Source organism: Botrytis byssoidea (genome assembly GCF_014898295.1).
Source record: "Botrytis byssoidea strain MUCL 94 chromosome Unknown BBYS_020, whole genome shotgun sequence".
Classification (NCBI taxonomy): Eukaryota; Fungi; Ascomycota; class Leotiomycetes; order Helotiales; family Sclerotiniaceae; genus Botrytis; species Botrytis byssoidea.
In genome coordinates this window covers 282744-303723 of record NW_024065861.1, presented here as the reverse complement: position 1 = coordinate 303723, position 20980 = coordinate 282744, and the positions used below count along the sequence as shown (strand labels likewise).

Below are 20980 nucleotides of genomic sequence, written 5' to 3'. Positions count from 1 at the left end.
TATTCTTGCTTCAATGTTGCGAATCGTTCATTCCAATTCTCGAATATTAGGTCGAGGATTTTTCCCCCAACATAGTCGCGGGTTTCCCACGAGTTGGATGACATTGCGAAACCTTAATCGTAATTTGCTATTAAGAATGAGCAATTTTTTGATACTATTGGCGCAATTATCGGTTTGAATATATTGAATTGTTTGATTGAGTGTAGAGATTTGTTAATGGTGGACGAGAGGTACAAAATTGACAATCTCGAAAATAAAGTAAAATTTGATTATTACCCAAATCCCTAAATGTGCGTTCAAAATTTCAACAATAGTATTCCCCCTCGAGAAAGTGAAATGAAGTGAAGTACCGCAAATGAAGAGTGAAGTAAGTGAAGTTAGGGGTAAGAAACTCATTAGCCGAAGAATTCAAGAAATGAAAACTTCCCATCACACTTCACACTCATCACAATCATATGAATTCAACCACAAAATACAAGAAACATAAGTATTCGTAAACGCATTCTTTCCTATTTATCTCGCAAAAACATTTCGATAAAAAACAAGCTCTTAAGGGAAGGGTATCAAAAGACCATCCCGCTTTGCTTTATCGGCAAGGAATCAGCCAGTCGCAAATATAATACCGTATTATCGTACATGATTTTCTTTCATTTAACATTCATGCTTGTGGTCATCCATCCATCCCTCCATCCCTCCATCCTTCTTTCCCTTTCTGCCTTTCTTGTACCCCTCTTCCAAAGTTTCTATTTCTAATCATCCATAGGCTTGTCCTCAAGACTAACCCCAACCTTTTGTTCCGCAGCAGGTTCTGGCACCTCGCCAATGCTTCCTACACTGTCTCTGTTACCAGCTGCTACCATATCGAAATTCTTGCTCATTCTTGCAACATTTCCATAAGGTTTTCTTCCTATGCTATTCCTCGAAACTTGACCACTTCGTCCTAAACTGTTTCTCTTTTCCACATTTGGAAGACTAGACACATTTGAAAGACTAGTCCTCTTTTCTACAGTGGGTTCCTCGATTCCGTCTCCAGACCCAGGCATATATGTAGCACTTGTAACACTGGGGGTGCTAGTTTCTGCTCCATTGGCCAATGGTGACAAAGGAGAAGGTTTTGGTTCGACGACTGGACTAGCTTCGGCTGACGATGGAACTTCGAGACTTTGTCTCACGCTTCCTCGGGAGTTTCTTGTTGAATCGGTCGTGGCTGTGGGCGATGTTTGTACCGGGAATCGAGTCTCAGCTGCGGGTGGTCCTGAACTTCTATCTCTACGGTGACCACGTGGGCTTGGCGCAGGACTAGTGGCGCGACTTCTTGCCCCACCAGCTGCAATGATTGCTTTTTGTCTGGCTTCCATGTTGGCTCGTCTGTTGCTTTCATCGGTGCTGATAGCTCTAGGTCTTCGGGTATCAATGTTTGACGCAGAATTGAGCGATGAAGCTCGCTTAAGCTCAGAGAAGATAGCGTCTTTGTGAGCAAAGAGATCACGAATCAGACGGTATGAATACTTTTCTTCCATGGTCATTGAGGTTTCAGTCTTTGGTCGAAGGATGCATGGTGCAAGGATGGTCGCGAGTTCGGAAATATAAGTCTCATCAGCGGAAGTAAGTTCAATTAATCTAGTGAAATGGGTCATGAGGGCATCCAAAGTAGCAATGTTGGCCAACCTAAGTTGACTGAGGGTATTTTGTAGGACTGAGATTCGAGCTGAGTCGGTAGATTCGGATGCTGGCGTTGAATAGATTGTTTTCATAATTTCGTAAACATGAGATGACACTAAAGAATCTATGGCCAGGTATTAGTTGAGACATTTCATGAAATGATCAGCAGGGCTAGGCTTACCTGGTAATTCCAGTAAATACAATTTAAGAACGCTTGCAATAATAGGGATTTCATATGGCTCCAAAGTTTCAATAGGGAATGGTTTTCCAGTGTTGAGCACATCTCGTACTCGGTGGGTTTGATGAAGGGGAACATCAACCAACCAGACACTTCTCCTAGCTGGATCGCCTTCAAGATCAGGATATCTGTTATCGAGGAAGGTGAGAATAGTGGTAATGATGACTGGTACCCTCTTTCTGTCTCCGCGAGCCCGAGCTTCTAGATCAACACCAAAAGTTTGTTCATCTGCAGAGTTGTAATAATTCTCGTAAACGATAACCTTTGGCGCGAAACCACCAGTGCGATAGTTTTCGAGAAGATATCGCAAATCTCCAAGAGGTTGTACGGTTTCTTGGTAAAGCATCATCTTATCGACTGTTGATTGCAGACTGGGAATGACGTTGCTGATCGTTCCGGAAAAGTCGAGAATAATGGTCTTGATAGCCTTGAGTCTGTCAAGCTCACAACGTTCCAAATATCTCAAATGCTCGAAGATAGCCTCCTCCAATTGACATCGCAAATGATCCAATTTTTTCACACCTTGCTTGTACCTCTCATCTGCTTCTGCGGCTTCCCTGCGAAGACGGTCGCCTGGGGTTTCGTTTGGATGTTGATTGTTCAAAGGATTCCAGCCCGCTAAATATTCAGAGACCGATCCAACAGCAGGAGAATCTACAAAATCGGAATTAGATGCGATAGAGAAAGTGCGGCCAACTTGGGGCTTCTTTTCGGGAATTCCTGTCAATTGGAAACCCTTTGGTCGCCATTGGTAGAACATCTTGGAACTATTTGCGAAAACATTTCCAACATTTCCAATCAATCGTAAAAAGCCATGCGATACCAAATCCTGTCCAATGCGTTCAGCGTGACTGACACTTGTTGCTCCCATGAATTTCTGAAAGTATTCCACTATATCTGCACCGCATGTTGTATTTTGATATGTGCCCAAGATTGGAACTTTTGTATCGACCAATTTGATTGTTTGTAGAAGGTGTGTCAAAATCTTCTTGACTTGTTCCGAATTGTAGATTTCGTCACCAATCTCTAAAGATTGGTCATCCTCTTCATCGTCCTTATCGCCAACCTTAATCTCTGGAATCTTAGCCTTCGGACTGGTTTCTGGATCCTGGAAAGCAAGTTTGTTTTCCTCTTCAATATCTTCAACCAACCGACACTTATTAAAGTAATGACTACGCAGCTTCTTGACCAGCTCTGCTTGTTTGTCGTGAAGTTTTATCCGGGCTTGTAGGTCATCCTGTGAATTTTGAACTCGATTTTCGTGTGCATCACACCAGCGCGAAAAGGGGGCGACGACTAGATCTCGAATGCTTTGTGCGATTTTGCGGTGATTTTTGGCAGCTTCTTCCATTTCTGTCCGTACTCCATCGTATGCCTACATTGCGTCAGTCTACCAGCCCCTCGAAAAGACGAAGAAAAATCTCCTGAATATCAATACCTTTCTGACACTTGCTCCATCATCTCTACCGAAACCGCCTGTTATTTTGTCTGTTGCTGCTCCAATATCTCCCAATTTCATCCCATAGACATCTTCGGCTTCCGCACGCATTCGCGCAATGGTCAGAACTTGTTGGTTTTCGGCGACACCTTGCTGCAGTTTGCCGAACAGGACACCAAGACCTATTTTGATGTAGTTGTATTAGTACATGAATGCAGGAACGGATGGACACATTCTGCAGAAACAGGAAGCCCCTTACCTCCAGCATAATCTCCCGACCAAAAGGAATCCGCAAAATTGGGCGCCATTATTATGTACTCTTATCGTTGATTCGTGACTTCAATAATTGGGATTAATGTATTCGTTGATACTCGAAAGGTTCAGAAACTTGAGACAGACAAAACAAAGAAGAGAAAATCCTTCTCGTAGAAAGGAATAGGGATTGTTGAACGAATGACAGATTGACTGGAGAACTGGAGAAGTTTATGATGGACGAAGAAGTCGAAAAAGCTGGGCAGGGAAATAGAAGGAAGGATTGCGGATTTTTAGTTGTGCAAGGGCCCTTTGGAACGAGGTTGACCGTTGATCTCGTTTACCCGGGGGTTTCAGAATGTTGAGATGAGTGAAGCTATCACCAACGTCGTTGGATATGATTCAGTTGGATAGTTTATTGAATGAAATGGGGATTGTGTGAGTGTGTGAGTGTGATAAGTAGGTAAACAAAGACATAGATAGATAGATAGTATAGAAAAAAAGGAGTTTGGGAAAGAGTTGTAAATCATTAAAAGATGGAATGAGATATAATGTATTTATTATATAAAATGACATTTATTACTCGATTACTCGATTACTCCTTATTCATAGGTGCAATGCTATATATCTATATATACCTACTAGGGACCGATATAATTTTAATATACGAGTAAATATTAAAAAGCACTTAAACTTTTCCAGTCTTCACTTCAATTTCTTGGATTTTCGTTCCTACTTTAACTGACGTGCAGGGTCTTACATGAAAACCTCCCAGTAGCAAACCTTAAAACTCAGGTGTAAATCATTCCCAAAAATAGCTAAATCAGGAAATCTCCGGTAATCCATTAAAGGGGCTTAGCGCATTCATGCCAGCCTAGTAATTAATCACGTTAATGGACTGGCTGGACGAATAAGTACGGAGTAGGTGGCTCGAGGATACGTAGGTACGAGCGAGGGTATTGGAGTCTGGCACAAGCTGGGGGAATGAAGATGGATGTTGACGTAAAAAGATGAGTGATATGATTTGATATGATTTGATCATGTGATCATTTCACCTCTTCTATTCCTTATCTCGAGACCCTGACTTGAGACCGTTGGTACTTGGGTACATGGAATCTCATGCTTTTGTCACCGACATCAACTTTTTCATTTGGAGTCTTGCTATTGTACAATTATGCCTCACACAGAACAAGATCCTCTATTACCAAGAGATAGATCATCGCCAGAAATCAAAGATTCAAGAGAAAGTCGAAATGCCTGCTTTGAACCAACAAATGGCCGGGGGAAGAGACAATTCAGTGATCTAATGGCAGTGGTTCTGGGACTATGCTCTCTGCTTATACTTACTATGCTAATCATCCCTGATGGTTTTGTTGATAATATCTTGAATCATCATTGGCCGTTTGGAAATCAAGAGCCAAAGACAATTGAAGAGAGAGTGGATAGAATCTTGACTGAAACACCACTTATAGGTATGGCCCTCTCGGAATCTCGGATAACATATAAATCATAACTCTTCAGCACTTTGACTGACTAAACATAGATGGACACAATGATCTTGCAATCTTCATAAGATCTGCTTATAAAAATCGCATCTATGATGAGAAGTTTACCAATAAGTTTGAGAATGGTGGAATGGCTTCTCACGTGGATCTTCCTCGATTGAAAGCAGGAAAGAATGGAGGTGCTTTTTGGAGTGCATTCGCTCCATGTCCCTCAAACTGGAGTAATTTTTCCACCCCAAATTATGACTCTTGTTAGTGATATCTCGTTGGTGTTTTGATTCATTTTGCACTCTTTATACTTCTCTCATTTCATCTTGCTTTCTCTGGGTATACAATGTTGTTCTACAGTCCTGATTAACATTTTCCGCGACTTCTTCCACGCATTTATTTTTTCTCATAATGTATTCAGACATCCGACTAACTTTCCGATGTAGCTGTTGACTTTACCTTGACACAACTTGACCTTCTCGCTCGTCTCCAAGCTGCCTACCCCTCTCATTTTGCACTTCCAGGAGACAGCAGTACTGCCTTGACTGCTTTCCAAAACGGCCAACTCATATCGCCATATATAATTGAAGGTCTACACCAAATTGGAAATTCTATATCTAATCTCCGCCAATACTATACTCTTGGAGTTCGCTACGCAACCTTGACACACAACTGTCACAATCGCTATGCAGATGCGGCACTGGTTGAGCTCCCAGAGGGTGGTATCGAGAAATCTAAACCTCAATGGGGAGGTGTTTCACCCGCTGGTCGTCAGCTTATCCATGAGATGAATAGATTAGGGATGATTGTTGATCTATCACATACTAGTCAAGACACAATGCGTGCTGTGCTCGGCTGGGAAGCCGACTGGTCAGGTAGTCTCGCCCCAGTAATCTTCAGCCATTCATCTGCCTACGCAGTATGTCCTCATCCGCGAAACGTACCTGACGATGTTCTCCAACTCGTCAAGAAAACAAACTCCCTCGTCATGGTCAATTTCTCACCAGACTTCGTATCATGCGTTGCAAATTCGTCCAATACAAATGGACTTCCAGATTTCTATCCCAACAATTCAACCTTAGAACATGTAGCCAGACATGTCATGCATATCGGTGATCTCATCGGCTATGACCACGTAGGCTTCGGTAGTGATTTCGACGGTATCCCCGATACACCAAAGGGACTAGACGACGTAAGCAAGTTTCCAGACTTAGTAGCTGAGCTTCTCAAACAAGGAGTCAGTGACGAAGATGCTGGAAAGGTTGTAGGTGGTAATATTTTAAGAGTTTGGAAAGATGTCGATGAAGTATCTGCACAGTTGAAGGCGAATGGGGAGAAGCCCCTAGAGGATGACCTTTCTTGATTTATGGTTCAGATGTATTTGCGTGTACATAAGGACTGTTTTTCTTTGTTCGAATTTGGCTATTCTGTATATGTGTGTGCAGTTCATTTTTAGACGCTCAATGTAAAATGTCGTTCTAGAGGTCTCGCATTGTTTAAATTCATAGCTTTAACATTCAAATGTATTCCACAATGAATATTCATTGCGCGGAACAGTGATTTCTGAACATCAAATCCACACTTTCACGACCACCAGTGGATGTACAGACTGACGGGATACTACAAATGATTGGCTTGTAGATATCTTTTGATATACCAACTCGAATATTTTAGGAATTATCACAATTGTTCAATAGAAATGGAACAATCAGAAGGTGGAATTTGATATCAAACCATTGAAGAATGGATTTGTTGAAAAGATCTAGAATTGAGAAGGGTCCCGTCAATTCATGGGCCTTTAATAGATTTCAAGAATTATAAGTAAGTATTCTCATAGTCGTCGAATGATGTATTGGATTGTAGTGGTAGAATGTGATATGGGATGCGGGCTAGATCGGACGCTAGATTCTATTGCGAGAGGAGGAAGTGTAGATCTCAGGGTAGGAGACCGATTCTACGATGATATTATTACTTCAATGTTTGATCATCTTCTGGAAATTGGAGACTCCAGTAATCATGGATCAGATGATAGGATTTTGAGGGAGATTCTAAACTTGACAGTCTGGATTCTAACACATGAACCACGAGAGCAAACTCGCCTGAAATTTGAGGCCATGAGAGTACCTAGGAGATTTTCTGTGGAAAGGGGTGATCGTGTGAGAACTCAGAGTTGTGATTCGATCCAACCTATCAAGTCTGAACTCAATGAGCAGGCGGCCTTACAGTGTTGATGAATCTCTGACCGAGCAGAACATCAGGGCGGATAGGATGTAAAGCCATCATTGGGGCATGTGGAGGTTGCACCGAGTCGATGAATCAAAACATATATGACGAAAGAGAATGTAAAATCAGACTATCAAAGCTTGAATCCCTCTGTATACTTGCAGGCCTCGTATCGCGGTGGTTTATCACCTTTTTGAGCAAATATCATGTTGTAGAACAGGATATAGACCTGATCTTGTAGCCCTTGTGAACGTGTGATTTCTCTGCAACATAACTAGCGAAGATCTTGTTGAGAAACACTAATTGAGCTCCAAGTTCATAAACTTCTATTGTCATTACTTGACAATAGATTCAGAAAGCTCAAGATTGTGACATGAGGGTATTCAGACCCAGATCATTGGCATGACCGATCGACAACTTTGAAACGCGGGGTTGGAGTGCACTTGCGTGAGCTATTGAACATGGTATGGGTGATGCAACTTGAGCGTTCCCTTTCCATTGTTTCCAAAAATCTTCAGTATTCCTGTGTTTCGACGCCAACGCTTGTGAATCAAGAGGTCTTGTCATTCTGTGCCATTGCCCCTCACAAGAGGTAGTAGATACTTGACCAACAACACTCATCAATGTTGATGTACACAACGATGAGTGTTGACCTTCTTGAAGAGGTCATGCTATCCTACATGACAGACTCATGAAGTTTGTATGAAGTCAAATTATACACAAAGGGCACAAAGGATGCTGATCAAAAAAGTGTACCCAGTTTACATCTCGTGACTTGATCAAATTGGTAAAATCCCCGCGACGCCTCGACCACGCGTGGACCATTGAACTGCATAGATGGTACCAATGCACGGCCGGAAAAAAAATCCATCTCGAAATGCTTCATGTGCAAGAAACTTCCTGCAAAGAAATCATCAATTCTTTTCAAATCTACAACTATTTCCACTTTCCAGTCGCAAACATGGCGCAAGGACAGGTCCAAGTGCATTTCAGCACCACATCCCCAGATATTGAATTACCTGAAGGAAAGCAGCAATTGCTCGTTCCTACCAGTATGTTTTAATCCAAGTTTTCCTCATGTCTTCTTGAAGCCTTTTTCAAAATTAACGATGAAATAGATGTACGAAGATATGGACTTTCACAGATTCTCAATTCCGAGGCGATGCTCGATACCTCTTCGCCGATACCGTTCGATTTCTTGATCAACGGAACATTCTTGCGAACGACCCTCGATGAATATCTTACTGCGAATGGATTATCCTCCGAAACTACATTAAACTTACAATACGTCCGAAGTTTGATTCCTCCTCTCTATGAAGCAAGTTTCGAGCATGATGATTGGGTCAGCAGTGTTGATGTTTTATCTGGTAGTTCTGCTGTAGGAACTTGGGGTAAAAATTTAATTGTTGAAGGACAGGAGCGCATATTGTCAGGTTCTTACGATGGACTTCTCAGAGTTTGGAACAAGTCAGGTCAGGCTATCGCAACATCTGCGCCTGCCAGTGTTGGTGGACATACCTCTGGAGTGAAGGCTGCGAAATGGATCTCAGCCAGACAGATTGCATCGGCAGGTTTGGATCGCACAATTAGGATATGGAATTATTCTGAATCAGAGGATCATTTCTCTGCGCAATTGAAGCCAACTATGGAATTATATGGTCATACCGGTAGCATCGATTCAATCGCAGTTCATGGACCAACAAATCGCATTTTATCTGCTTCGGCAGATGGACAAATTGGTTTCTGGACTTCACATAAATCTTCGGCACCTGAAGTAAATAACAGTCTTATTTCTGGACCATCTTCCAAACGACGCAAAATTACAACCTCCACATCTACCCCTCAGCGTGGTCCCCTATCTCTCATGGATTGCCACAATGGACCTGCGACTGCCGTCATTTTCAACCCCCACGATCCTACCGTTGCATATTCAGCTTCTCAAGATCATACCATCAAAACACTCGACATTACCACTTCTAGTATTGTCGATACGAGAACTTTGTTGAACCCTATACTCTCATTAAGCGCTCTACCAGGAATTGGCCATCAAATAATAGCAGCGGGTACAACAGCACGTCATATCGCTCTCATTGATCCTAGAGCTTCGGCTGCTACAACACAAGCCATGACACTTCGTGGACATACCAACTTCATTTCATCAATATTTGCGGATCCTGATAGCAACTATGGATTAGTATCAGCAGGTCACGATGGAACTTGTAGGGTATGGGATCTTAGAAGTACAAGACAAGGAACGAAAGATGAAGGACTTGGTGTTGTTGGAGAGGCAGTTTACATCATTGAGAGAGAAAGTAGGAAAGACAAGACGACTAAGACAGTTGGTGGTGAGGGAGTAAAGGTATTTGACGTTAATTGGGATAAGGATGTTGGAATTGTTAGTGCTGGTGAAGACAAAATGGTTCAAGTGAATAGAGGAAGAGGTGTTACAAGACCCGAAAATTAGTTTATATACCCTTTTATAATAACCAAGTGGATTTATACTTGATATAAGATTTTTGATTTGCATAACCATCTTTGGAATCTTGGAAATATAACCACGTGAAAACAATTCTGTTTGTTTGATACATATAACTACGTCTAGACTTTACGAATTTGGCTACTCTACAAGAAATTTCTACATAGCGTATAGCAATTCTCGTGTCCAATTTCATATACGCCCTTTTCAACGCTATCACGGCTATGTTACGGCCCTTTATTGTTTGTAAAATGTTAAATAAGTCGAAATAAAAATGATCCTTTCCAATTTTAGTCACTAGTCCCATAATTTTTACTTCAAACGATTGTAAAAATTGGGCTAGTATGGCATCATTTTTTTATCCAATTATGGTGAAAATCGTCCACAGACATCCCGTGTAGTGATCATATTTATATATCAGATCCCAATGGCCGCTGAAATCGAAATGGTTTTTTCACTTTGTAAGTTCTCGTTGATTTATATCACCCAGGGTCGGTCAACTTTTCGCCACCAAATATACTTTGTTGGGGTTTTGTAGAATAGAGAATATTCATCATCTGTGAGATATTCAAGAATGTAACTTCCAGATCGAAAGGATGGTATTCAGAATACATCCGATGATGTGGGAAATGATACCCTCCCAATTGACCCCAATAGTGGGCTTTCTCGGGGTCTCCAAACTCGTCATTTAAGTATGATGGCACTAGCAGGTAACTACAAACCCCCTCCCCCCACCTTCTATATCATCAACCTAACACCCCCAGGCATCATCGGACCGGGCCTTCTCGTCGGTGCAGGCGGTGCGCTCGCATCCGGTGGTCCAGCATCTCTCCTCATCGGCTTTGGCGTAATTGGACTCATCGCCTTCTCCATCATGCAATCCCTCGGAGAACTCACCACTCTCTATCCGTCATCCGGCTCCTTCATCTCCCTCACATCACGTTTTTTCGACCCCGCCTTCAGCGTCGCCGTCGGCTGGAATTATTTCATAATCTGGGCTGCCGTTCTCGCAAATGAATACAACACCCTCTCCTCCATTTTTATTTTCTGGAGCGACAAAGTTCCTCTCTGGGGCTACTTTCTCATTTTCTGGTTTGCTTTTCTCGCCTTTCAGTTACTAGGCGTAGCCGCATTCGGCGAAGCAGAATTCTGGCTCGCGTTGTTGAAATTGGGGGGTTTAGTTGCATATTTCATTTTCTCCATTATTTATGCGGCGGGGGGGTTGAAGGGTCAGGACCACACGCTGGGATTCCAATATTGGCATGATCCGGGGGCCTTTGCGGACGGGTTTCGCGGCGTCGCAAAGGTATTTGTGTTTTGCTCTACTTTTTACGCGGGGTGCGAATCGATCGCCGTTGCGGCGGCGGAGACGCGCAATCCGAAACATGCGGTTCCGCTTGCGATTCGTCAGGTGTTTTGGCGCATTATTTTTATCTATATGGGCTCTGCACTGTTTTTCGGAATGACCTGTCCGTGGAATGCGGAGGGATTAGCCAGTGCCGGATCGAAAGCGCTCAGAAGTCCCATGACCGTCGCGATACAAAATGCAGGGTGGGAAGGAGGCGTGCATCTCATCAATGCGTTTATCCTCGCGACGTGCTTAAGCGCGGTGAATAGTTCTATCTACATAGGCTCGCGAACGATATTATTCCTCGCGCAGGAAGGACACGCGCCGAGATTCTTGAGATTCACGGATCAGAGAGGAGTTCCGATCTACGCGATTGTTTTCACGAATCTATTCGGCGCGTTGAGTATGATGAATGTTTCTTCTGGGGCGGGAGCCGCTTACAATTATATCGTGAATCTTTCCGGCGTCTCGACGTTTCTTGTTTGGGGCTCGATCTCATTTATTCATATCCGTTTTCGTTCGGCGTGGAAAGCACAAGGGAGGAGAATTTCTGATTTGCCGTTTGTCTCTTTCGCTTATCCGTATAATGCGTATTTTGGATTGGCGGCAAATATCTTTTTGGCATTGGTGCAAGGGTGGACAACTTTGAGCCCTTTTAGTGCGGGGGATTTTGTCGATGCGTATATTTTGTTGGCACTTTTTCCATTGATTTGGGCGGGGTATAAGATCTGGTTTAGGACAAAAATTTGGGATTTGAGTGAGATTGATTTGGATGAGGGGAGGAGAGATGATTTGGATCCTATAGAGGCGGGAGGTTTCGAAAGTTTGGAGGGCGGAGAGGGGAGTGAGGTGGTTAAAAAAGTACCGTTGTGGAGGAGGATTGCGAAGAACTTTTAGATGTCGGTTTGATGTTAATGATAATGAAACTACCAGAGCTAGTACAAAATTTATAACGCTTAGGGAAAGAGTGCTGAAGGTTGTCCATCATAATCATTGATAAAATGTAATCTATGGTACACTAGAACTGTCACTTCGATGCGCAATATCGCCAGTCCGCAATAATTGTGCAAAAACAACAGAGTGGAAGTGGTTGAGATTTTGGATCTGCAAAAAACTAGCGAAATGGAAATACAGAACGTACTGTGTCGTTGACTTCAGCGTCTGTAAAAGAAGAACCCTGGTTGTTGAAACGTGGTATGAAGATCATCTTCCCACCTTGTAGCAATATGCATCCATCCCTTAGACATACTCTCAACTCTCGAGCTTAAATCCTATATCTCTAGCAAACGAACAGGGGAAAATACATAGACAAAAACAAAAACAGAAATAGAAATAGAAACAAACAATACCTTTGCAGAAGAACAACAATAAATTTTTGTCATAATGCAAGACTACACACAATCCCATCCACTAAAGAGACTAAAATGCCAATTACATTCACATCCTTTTTACTTCCGTCCTTCTTCCTACTCATTGAAGTACGGAAATGACTAAGATTCGGCTTGTTCTATTTGTCCAGTATCATAAAACACTTTGGGTCGATGACTGCGGATCGTAAGCGACCGTGGTATATATTCCAACCCACACATGGGACATTCAAAATATGAGGTGCTGTGTTGAGTAACACAATGAACACAATATATTGAACCAGGGGAGCTGCTTGGGGGATGACGAGATTGCTTACTGGCAGATTCGATAACACCGTGAGGATATTGATTATGAGCCATAGTATAAGAAATTTCTAGAATAAATTTTGTGTCGGGGAAGTGAATCAAACGAAAAAGATGTGGAAAGAAAGGGCAGTCTTGAATCAGATACGAAGATGGCTGTAGATTTTTCTTCCCAATTTGCAAAAGCGGTTCGTTCTGGTGAAGTCTTTAAACAAAAGGAGCGACCAAATACAACCAGAAGAGAATGCGGCACAACCCGTGATTATAACCCCGCTCTGTGTAACCCAATTCCCACTGAAAATCCAGGTAAAGAAAACGCCATTATATGCATGAATTAGCAATGAAGGGTAGGCGAATGGAGCATTGAAATGGACGGATACCGACTTCAAATTACTTCGGTGGCCAATTCCAAAAACGAGATTTGAAGCAGCAGTTGACAGATTTTGGCATGCATCATATCATTAAACACAAAAATCCTGAGAAAGCTGGTCATTAGACTTTTAGAATACCTGATACATTTAAATAGGTACACCGACGTCATAATGATAGACATTTGCGCTGAAGACTCCAAAGAAAAATTTAGAATGATGAACGTCCAGCCGTCGTATAATTTCCAAAGAATAGATCATCAAACACAGATGCTCAAATCACACTACAGGGATGTAAAAGAAAACCAAAGAGCGTTGAGCACGTAGCCCGAACGTTCAGATCCAAAGAGCATTATACCTATGATGAAACAGTAAATGAGAAACCCCAGGTTCGTAAATGAAATAACAATATTTCCAATAAATTGGAGAGAAATGAAGCGCGAAAGATCCCCCATTCATGATAACCACAGAAAGGCGTTCTTGAAAGGGGCAAGAGGACGTGAAATTGGTGAATACTTGGTGTACCCTTACATCGCAAGCAATCCATTACATTTCATATACTCGGCCTTCTTCACTTCGAATGCTACTTTGGCTTGTTCGAGCTTTGCTTTCATTGATGTCGTTGTGACGATCAAGCTTCTGATGACTGGCATCTCGTACACTGGTGCTCCATATGTCACACTACGGCATTTCTCTAACTTATCGAATTTGATCGATGCTAGGCTTCGAAGCTGCGCAGCATATTCTTTTTGTATGGATTGGATAGACGCCTCAAGCTTTGGTTCGTACAGGCCTGTATAGAGCTTCAAAGAAGCGTCGATATCTTGAAGCTCAATGAATGAAAGATCTTTAGATCTCTTAGGTGTAAAGACATATGTATTGCATGGGTATCGGCCAGTGACGAGTGTAAGTTCCTCGAGCCTTCCTGCGTCAATCAGGCAGACATCAAGAAACACTTCAAGGACGTACGGGTTCTGGAAACTCCACCACCACTCTTCCGTGTCGTACTCCTTATCAAGAGCAGTTACCGGAAGAGGTTCGGCAAATACAGCTAAGCGTTTCTAGTTCTCGATACCAGGTAGTCTATGGTGAAATGCTTCGTTAGGAGCGATACACAAGGTGTCGAAGTCGAAGTCGAAGTCGAACCAAGTTTTAAAGGGTGACTCCGGTGAGGCGAAAGTTTGGGTATATCTCGTAGACGCGACATTGAATGACTCACGACAGACATACAAAGCTGTGACAGGATTTGATGATTGAACAACATAGTCTGGGACGCGTATAACTTCATGTGACCCAAAACACCTTGACGTTTTCCATCCAAAAATCCAGGTCGGGCGAAGAAGCACAACACGTGGGCCAGGGAGCGATGCCTCCCACACCATGACCCTAATCTCGAGCGGCAGTTCCATGAAACAAGTGAACGTGGTCCTGTCATTAAAATTGTCTTCATAGTAGTTCGCAGGTCTTCGAGGGCGGATAGAACCTTCGTATTGAGGGAGTGAGCAATTTGGACATTTTGGAACAAAGATCTAGTACTCAGTATCGCAGTGCATGCAATATACAGCATGGGTATTGACATTTGACCTTAAGCTACGTTGCTTGGGCAAACTAGGTTTAGGAGGCTTCGATTTGTTTGGCATGATCGAAGTATAGACTGACTGTGAGATTTGATACGAGTTTGTGTGATTTTGCGAAGTACTGTTCTTAGATGCCGAAGGAACGTATCCCGAGCTCTATGACTGCGCTACAGCCCGACTTTATAATTAGAAGAAGTCAACAAAAATTTTGAAGGATAAATTTTCGCGCGATTACCATAGCACTTCTCCCGCTGTGTGTCACAGTAATCTTCAAACGAAAAGACAAACGCTTTGCGAATGTTTGGTGGCGCTTTATGTCAAGGTAGGATACATAATGCATATAATCCTTGCATTTTGCGAGGAGTGGCTGGATTAGGGAAGAATAGGCATACTACTGACTTTCCTCATCTACTGGGTAAGGATATCTTGCCAAATAAGCAAATCTCAAAAGTAAGTCACCTGTGGCTCGGGATCTCGAGTTCATGGCTGACTTGGCTAAAATTGATCAAGTTGATTGAAGAGTGATATGAGTATGAGAAATATCTCTTAAAATCATGTAGAATGATATGTAGTATCAGATTTCATGATCGAAACGTGGTAGTTGCATTAGTAATCCTTACATGCGGTTGAGAAAGATGAGGTTTACATGCACGCAATACGCGCTAGCGCCATAGCATCACGTGTATATCTACTTACACGTCGCAATAAATTGCTAGAAAGGTAATTCTGAAGAAAGGAAAAAGACGAAATACTTCTGGTCTACTTTTGGGGTATAATTTCCAAAACCATGCTGAGCAGGAGGAATCTAGGTCACGTGTACCCCCTGATCTCATGTTCTTCAACACCTTCAATCGACTGATTCCAGATTGAAATATTTTTTCATTGACGTTAACAATCAATTTGAGAGTCAATCTCAGTCCTGAATGGTAATTAAGTTAGAGCGTCGTACCCCGAGTGGCGCCAAAGCTCACGCTCACATGATAATCCTGTTTTAGCTTTCAAGGTCAAGATTTTGGAAAGAGTAGTGCAGAAGTATGCTATTTCATTACAGCTTCTTTTTAAGACTCAATAAAGAGATGCGATAGAAAACATAAACCGGAGCCCAACTCATCTCATCCATCAAAGCCTTCCAATTCATTACTCGTACTCCCACTTCAAACCATCAAGAAAATCAGAAAAGGAAAAGTCCTTGAGCAATGCACCTAAGAATCTCTGACATGGCAAACTTCCAGATCCTCCAGAACTCTGTCTATCAAGAAATGACTCTAGATTGCAGCCTTGACGAGGTTGTTGGCGAAGTTGTGGTCATTGAAAGGACAGTTGGCCTTTCCGAAGTTGGTGTTCTGTAAAGCTGTCTTGCTAACAGCTGGCAAGAAGTCGTACCACATCATTGGCAAATCTCTGCCCAATGTGTTGGTGAACTGCAACTCGTGGTTGGTTGGGAAAGAGACATAGTATTCGACCTTCAATCTATCACCCTGGCGTTGGGGATTGGTCGTCTTCTTCACACTTCCGTGACCAGATGCGGCGGCACCGATCAAGGAGGGGTTGGCGACGGAAGGGTTGTTGACCCAGGCGACGACGTACTCCCAGTCGTGACGATGGCCTCCAACGACGTTTCCAGCTGCTGGTTGATCCTTGGGAAAATCTGAAATGGGTTAGAAGGTATGAAAAGAGTGGAGAGAATGGATGGGATACTTACACCACGCGTACATGATACCATAGCGACCTCCAGACCAGCCACCTCGGACATAGGTTTGACCCTTGCTCTGATCACGGCAGCCGGCTGAGACATTTCCAGTATCTTGGAGTCCACCACTGCAGGATGTATTAGTAAAGAGATATTAGAAGGGAAAGGAAAAAGTATTTTTCATACCTGGTGTTACCATTACCATCAACTGCACTGTATGGTTGACAACCATGAGCAATGTGAAGGAATGGCTCGAATTTCTTCAAAGTGTTACCCAAGGCGTTACCAGGTACGTTTTCTCCCCATGGGTTGATGGAGTCATGAGGAACGACGGCACGAGCTTGGATGGTGTTCTCCTCAATGGGAGCACCCTTGACTGCTGCAGCGGCAGCGAGGAGGGAAAGGAATTTTGCGTTGGAGAAATACATATTGAATTAGATTGCTGATTTTAACGATTGTGGTGATTTGGAATGAATGAATGGATGAATGAATGAATGTGGAAGCTGATGATAATGCTGATGATGCTGATGATGCTGATGATGCTGATGATGCTGATGATGCTGATGATGCTGATGATGCTGATGATGCTGATGATGCTGATGATGCTGATGATGCTGATGATGCTGATGATGCTGATGATGCTGATGATGAATTGAAAGAGAAGACATCGTCGATACTTATATAATATTTTGCTATCATCACTCGATGTATTCAACCCGCACAAAAAGTATCTCCACCCAGACAATTCCCAGCAACATATTCTTGCATTGCCTCAATTCCATTTCCAAGAGCCTCAATTCTTCCTCCCAAGAGCTTCAATTTCGGTGTGTACCCATGCCGGGCTTTTGCCATTGCCATAATATCTCTCCAAGCAAAGATTCATCTCTAGTTGTCCACCTTCTCTGACATTCACAATGACAATGTAAAGTGGTCAACAATCTTGGCAATCACATCTTTACCAAAATCGTCCAACGTTTGTATATAAATCTCTTGGCCTTTTCCGAATACGATAAACCATTTCAGATGAGATATAGAAACACGTGAAATGAATGAGGCTCGTCGCACCCATAAATTCGCTTGGCATCACAATGGGTTTCTGCTTTTAACTTTTAACCTTAAATTCTTTCAACCTTATTTTAGGCACAAATCCTAAATGTAAAATTGTAAAAATTATGCTTCGAAGATGCAATTCTGACCATCCCAGATACATGTTTGTGGTTTGAACTCGAAATCGTTGGAATACAGGGTTGTACCTGTGCTCGAGCGGTGGGTGGGTGGGTGGTTCGTCCAAAGCACCGACTATAGTTAGAACAAAGCAATTGTGTGCTCGGAGAAGCTGTAACATTGTAAACTCCGCATTAAATACTAAGGCTATGTATGGATTTTCAATGAACCAGTACTTCAATTCGAAACCATAGTATAGAACTCGAGTAATCAAGATCCCAACCACCAATCACAAACATAGAGAGAAACAACCTTCACCCCTTCTTCAACAGTACAAAAAGCTGTCGGAAATGCGGACATTCTTCAATTTCTTCCAGATATTGATCAACAAGAAACATCACATTGTAAATCCACAACAAACAATCCCCATATAATTTCCTTATTCGTTAATGATTGAATCAATTCGCTACCCATTTCTTAAGCTTTCGCATGACATAACTCATACCTTTATCCTCACACCCGAATCTAAATATATTAATCGAACCATTCCACCAATGTTCGAATTTTCGCTTAAGCACAGCCTCCCTCTCTCCTTCTTCTACAGATCATAATCTTCGGCAGACCAGTACCGGTAAATCACCATCTACTTATTTCTCCAAGAAAACATCGTGCCTGCCAAGATCATGCTTAACTGTGATCCACCGTTTAGCTCATCGTTGCCTGGGTCCCATTGACTTTCTCGGTACTTGATTGCCCGGATTTCGAGAGCTTCTACGACCGTTACCACCGAATAAGAGAATAAATTCTAAGTAATTTCGTTCACAGAAGGAAAATTCTGCTGACAGGTTCAAGGCATTATCATCGGCATAGGATACTCACGCTATAGTCTTTCTCGAACGACATATTCCTCGGACTATGTATAAGAGTTTCATGGGACTGCCTTCTCTCCCACACTGGAAGATGATGCGAGTAATGACAGTACACTTTCATCTACAGTAGATAACTCATGAAGACGGGATTGAGAGCCAAGTATGGATAACACTAGGTAGTCATGGATATCGTATTGTATATCGTATTGCTGCGGTTGTCAAGCTATCGAAAGATCTTTGGGCAGTCGATGGAAAAAGGGAGTGAAACTATTCCCATCCCAGATGAACTTGAGCATGATTTTGAGGATACAAGAAAAGGGAAACTCTCTCTCGATACCTCTTCCCTGAGAATCACAATCAGACGTTCCAGATCTCAATTCCAACCCTGACAACAAAAACTAACTTTGAAATTGAATAAGATGGCTAACTGCCAAGTTGATTTTGCAAAGTTCTAGCCCTATTACAAATTCTTCAAGTTTTTAAGCCACTTAATTTCCAATTTCCATCAGTTTCAAGGGCAGAAATATTGCATGAAGCGTCTTCCCCCCCTTTCTCTTCTCTTCCTTTCATATTCATTTTTCTTGACTTGATATTGTGCTGCTGCTTCCTTTAACTTCATCTCCATCGCCTTTTCCATCATGGTTTTGCATTCAAAAATGGACAATTTCAAAAGGAGCTACACTGCCGGTCGCGGCAGCTTCTTTTTGTCTTACAGTATCCAAACTTTGAATGTTTGCTAAGCTTGGTCCTATCTTGACACTACGATAACAACATCAATTGTGGAAGGGTTCTTGTTCTCGTTGTATTGTCCTTTCAATAGGGATTGCATAGACTCTCGTATATATATATATATGGCAAACGATGTGGTAGTGTTTTGTAAGTCGATAAGTGTTAGATAATCATAGACAATCAAAGGATGGCGCCTATTGACGAAGAGAACATTGGTAATACTGACACGAAGTACAACCAATCTCCCCAAGCGAAATTACGCATAGAAAAGTTCCTGATATGATGAGAATATTATCTATATGTTCTTCTGAAAATCAGATGATCAGCTCACACGATTCATCTCTACTTGTAAATGTTTTGTGATTGCTCCACCATCGAGGTAAAGAGTACCGATTAGCGATATCAAAATCGAACCATGTCTGAGAAATAGATCCAATACCCTCATAGACGACGCGCTTGTGCTCTGCCATTACCACTATATATGCTTTGCGCCATACATATGCCATTTGAATGGTACTAGGTGATTTGTATCCAAAACTTCTTCCCCATTTTGTAAATGAAATAATCGATATCGTAGATGAGCGATACGTGGTCCTGATAAAGCTTGTTTACAAATGAGGTATCTCGATTGCTCTGATAAACAAGTCAAAATGATGAATGAACGAGTATTAAGTTCTTTTTTGGTAGGATGCTACTCAGAAACTCGTTTGAAAATAGGTATATCCATACCATGCCAAAACAAAAATGCTGGACAGCATACTGATGGAAGTATACACTCGGCATATACACTCGGAATCACAATGAATACTGTAGATTACATGAGTACTTGGGTCTACTGAGCTTCTATATTAATCAGCTCCACCAGTGGGTGTGCGGACTGATGAGACACTGCAAAAATGGAGTTGTGAATATCTCTTGATGTATCAAATCATTTATTTTAGGAATTGCTAAGATTGTTAATTAGATATAGAATAACCAGAACACGAATTCTAACATCAAACAATCGAAGAATAAATTTACTAAATTTACTAAAAATATCGAAGGTTGGGAAGTATTCAATCAGTCTGTATAGGTACCCGCTGGTTGTCCAATGCTCACTGGACAAAAGCCAGGGACACAATCCATTGTTCCAAAGTAATCCATGATAGCCAAAAGACATAGCTGTATATGATCCCGAGAAGAATATTATCTTTTTGAAGGGAAAATAGCTACAAGTCTGAAGAACACTAAAGAATTTATCTCAAAAGAGGGGTACGGCTAGACTACGACACCAAAGAAAAAGAAACAAAAGATCAACATTATCTTACCGAGAAGTAATAAAGTAGGATTCTAGCCATGTAGATAACTTAGGATATCATGCGATGATTGGCTAATTGCTGCGAAATCATAAAAGTTGGACTCTAAAGATATGGGAGTGGGAGTATGCCTGGATAGTCGAAAAGGATTTCTTTATTAAACGGGAATTAACCCGTTATTTTTTCTTCATGAAGATTTCATGCCCTGAAGAAGGATGGGAGAAGAGAATGATAATTAGATGATACATAACAGATATCGAGTAAGTAATATCATTCTGCCACGCTAAAATTTAGCCCCGCATACGTCATCACTCCTAGGAACTAGTAGTTCAATAACGCGGTATCGAGCCCGTATCTTAACCCTCCTGTTTCTATCATTTTGTGTTTCTGTAACATCAAGTCTTAAGTAGCAATCATACACACCCCTTTGATATCAATAAGCGTACAAGAAATACTGAGAATGTCTTGCGGAGTACATCACGAGTAGT

At 42.0% G+C, this 20980-nt stretch overlaps 6 protein-coding genes across 6 annotated transcripts; 3 read left to right on the top strand and 3 right to left on the bottom strand.

Moving 5' to 3' along the window:
* Positions 1-749: 749 nt before the first annotated feature.
* On the bottom strand, positions 750-3646 carry EAE97_009040 (uncharacterized protein; the record flags this gene model as incomplete). Its single annotated transcript, XM_038879555.1, has 4 exons — positions 750-1786; positions 1844-3275; positions 3339-3520; positions 3598-3646. The coding sequence occupies 4 exons, from the start codon at positions 3644-3646 to the stop codon at positions 750-752; spliced, it is 2700 nt and encodes an 899-aa protein (XP_038729568.1).
* A 1118-nt stretch (positions 3647-4764) lies between these two features.
* On the top strand, positions 4765-6446 carry EAE97_009039 (uncharacterized protein; the record flags this gene model as incomplete). Its single annotated transcript, XM_038879554.1, has 3 exons — positions 4765-5062; positions 5134-5346; positions 5530-6446. 3 exons carry the CDS (start codon positions 4765-4767, stop codon positions 6444-6446), a joined length of 1428 nt encoding a protein of 475 aa, XP_038729567.1.
* A 1821-nt stretch (positions 6447-8267) lies between these two features.
* EAE97_009038 (uncharacterized protein) lies at positions 8268-9770 on the top strand (the record flags this gene model as incomplete). The annotated part of the gene is made up of 2 exons (XM_038879553.1): positions 8268-8358; positions 8425-9770. The coding sequence occupies 2 exons, from the start codon at positions 8268-8270 to the stop codon at positions 9768-9770; spliced, it is 1437 nt and encodes a 478-aa protein (XP_038729566.1).
* Positions 9771-10209: 439 nt separating this feature from the next.
* EAE97_009037 (uncharacterized protein) lies at positions 10210-12027 on the top strand (the record flags this gene model as incomplete). Its single annotated transcript, XM_038879552.1, has 3 exons — positions 10210-10243; positions 10370-10492; positions 10547-12027. The coding sequence occupies 3 exons, from the start codon at positions 10210-10212 to the stop codon at positions 12025-12027; spliced, it is 1638 nt and encodes a 545-aa protein (XP_038729565.1).
* Positions 12028-13695: 1668 nt separating this feature from the next.
* On the bottom strand, positions 13696-14808 carry EAE97_009036 (uncharacterized protein; the record flags this gene model as incomplete). Its single annotated transcript, XM_038879551.1, has 3 exons — positions 13696-14219; positions 14244-14697; positions 14731-14808. 3 exons carry the CDS (start codon positions 14806-14808, stop codon positions 13696-13698), a joined length of 1056 nt encoding a protein of 351 aa, XP_038729564.1.
* A 1202-nt stretch (positions 14809-16010) lies between these two features.
* EAE97_009035 (uncharacterized protein) lies at positions 16011-16863 on the bottom strand (the record flags this gene model as incomplete). Its single annotated transcript, XM_038879550.1, has 3 exons — positions 16011-16393; positions 16448-16563; positions 16622-16863. 3 exons carry the CDS (start codon positions 16861-16863, stop codon positions 16011-16013), a joined length of 741 nt encoding a protein of 246 aa, XP_038729563.1.
* Positions 16864-20980: the final 4117 nt, after the last annotated feature.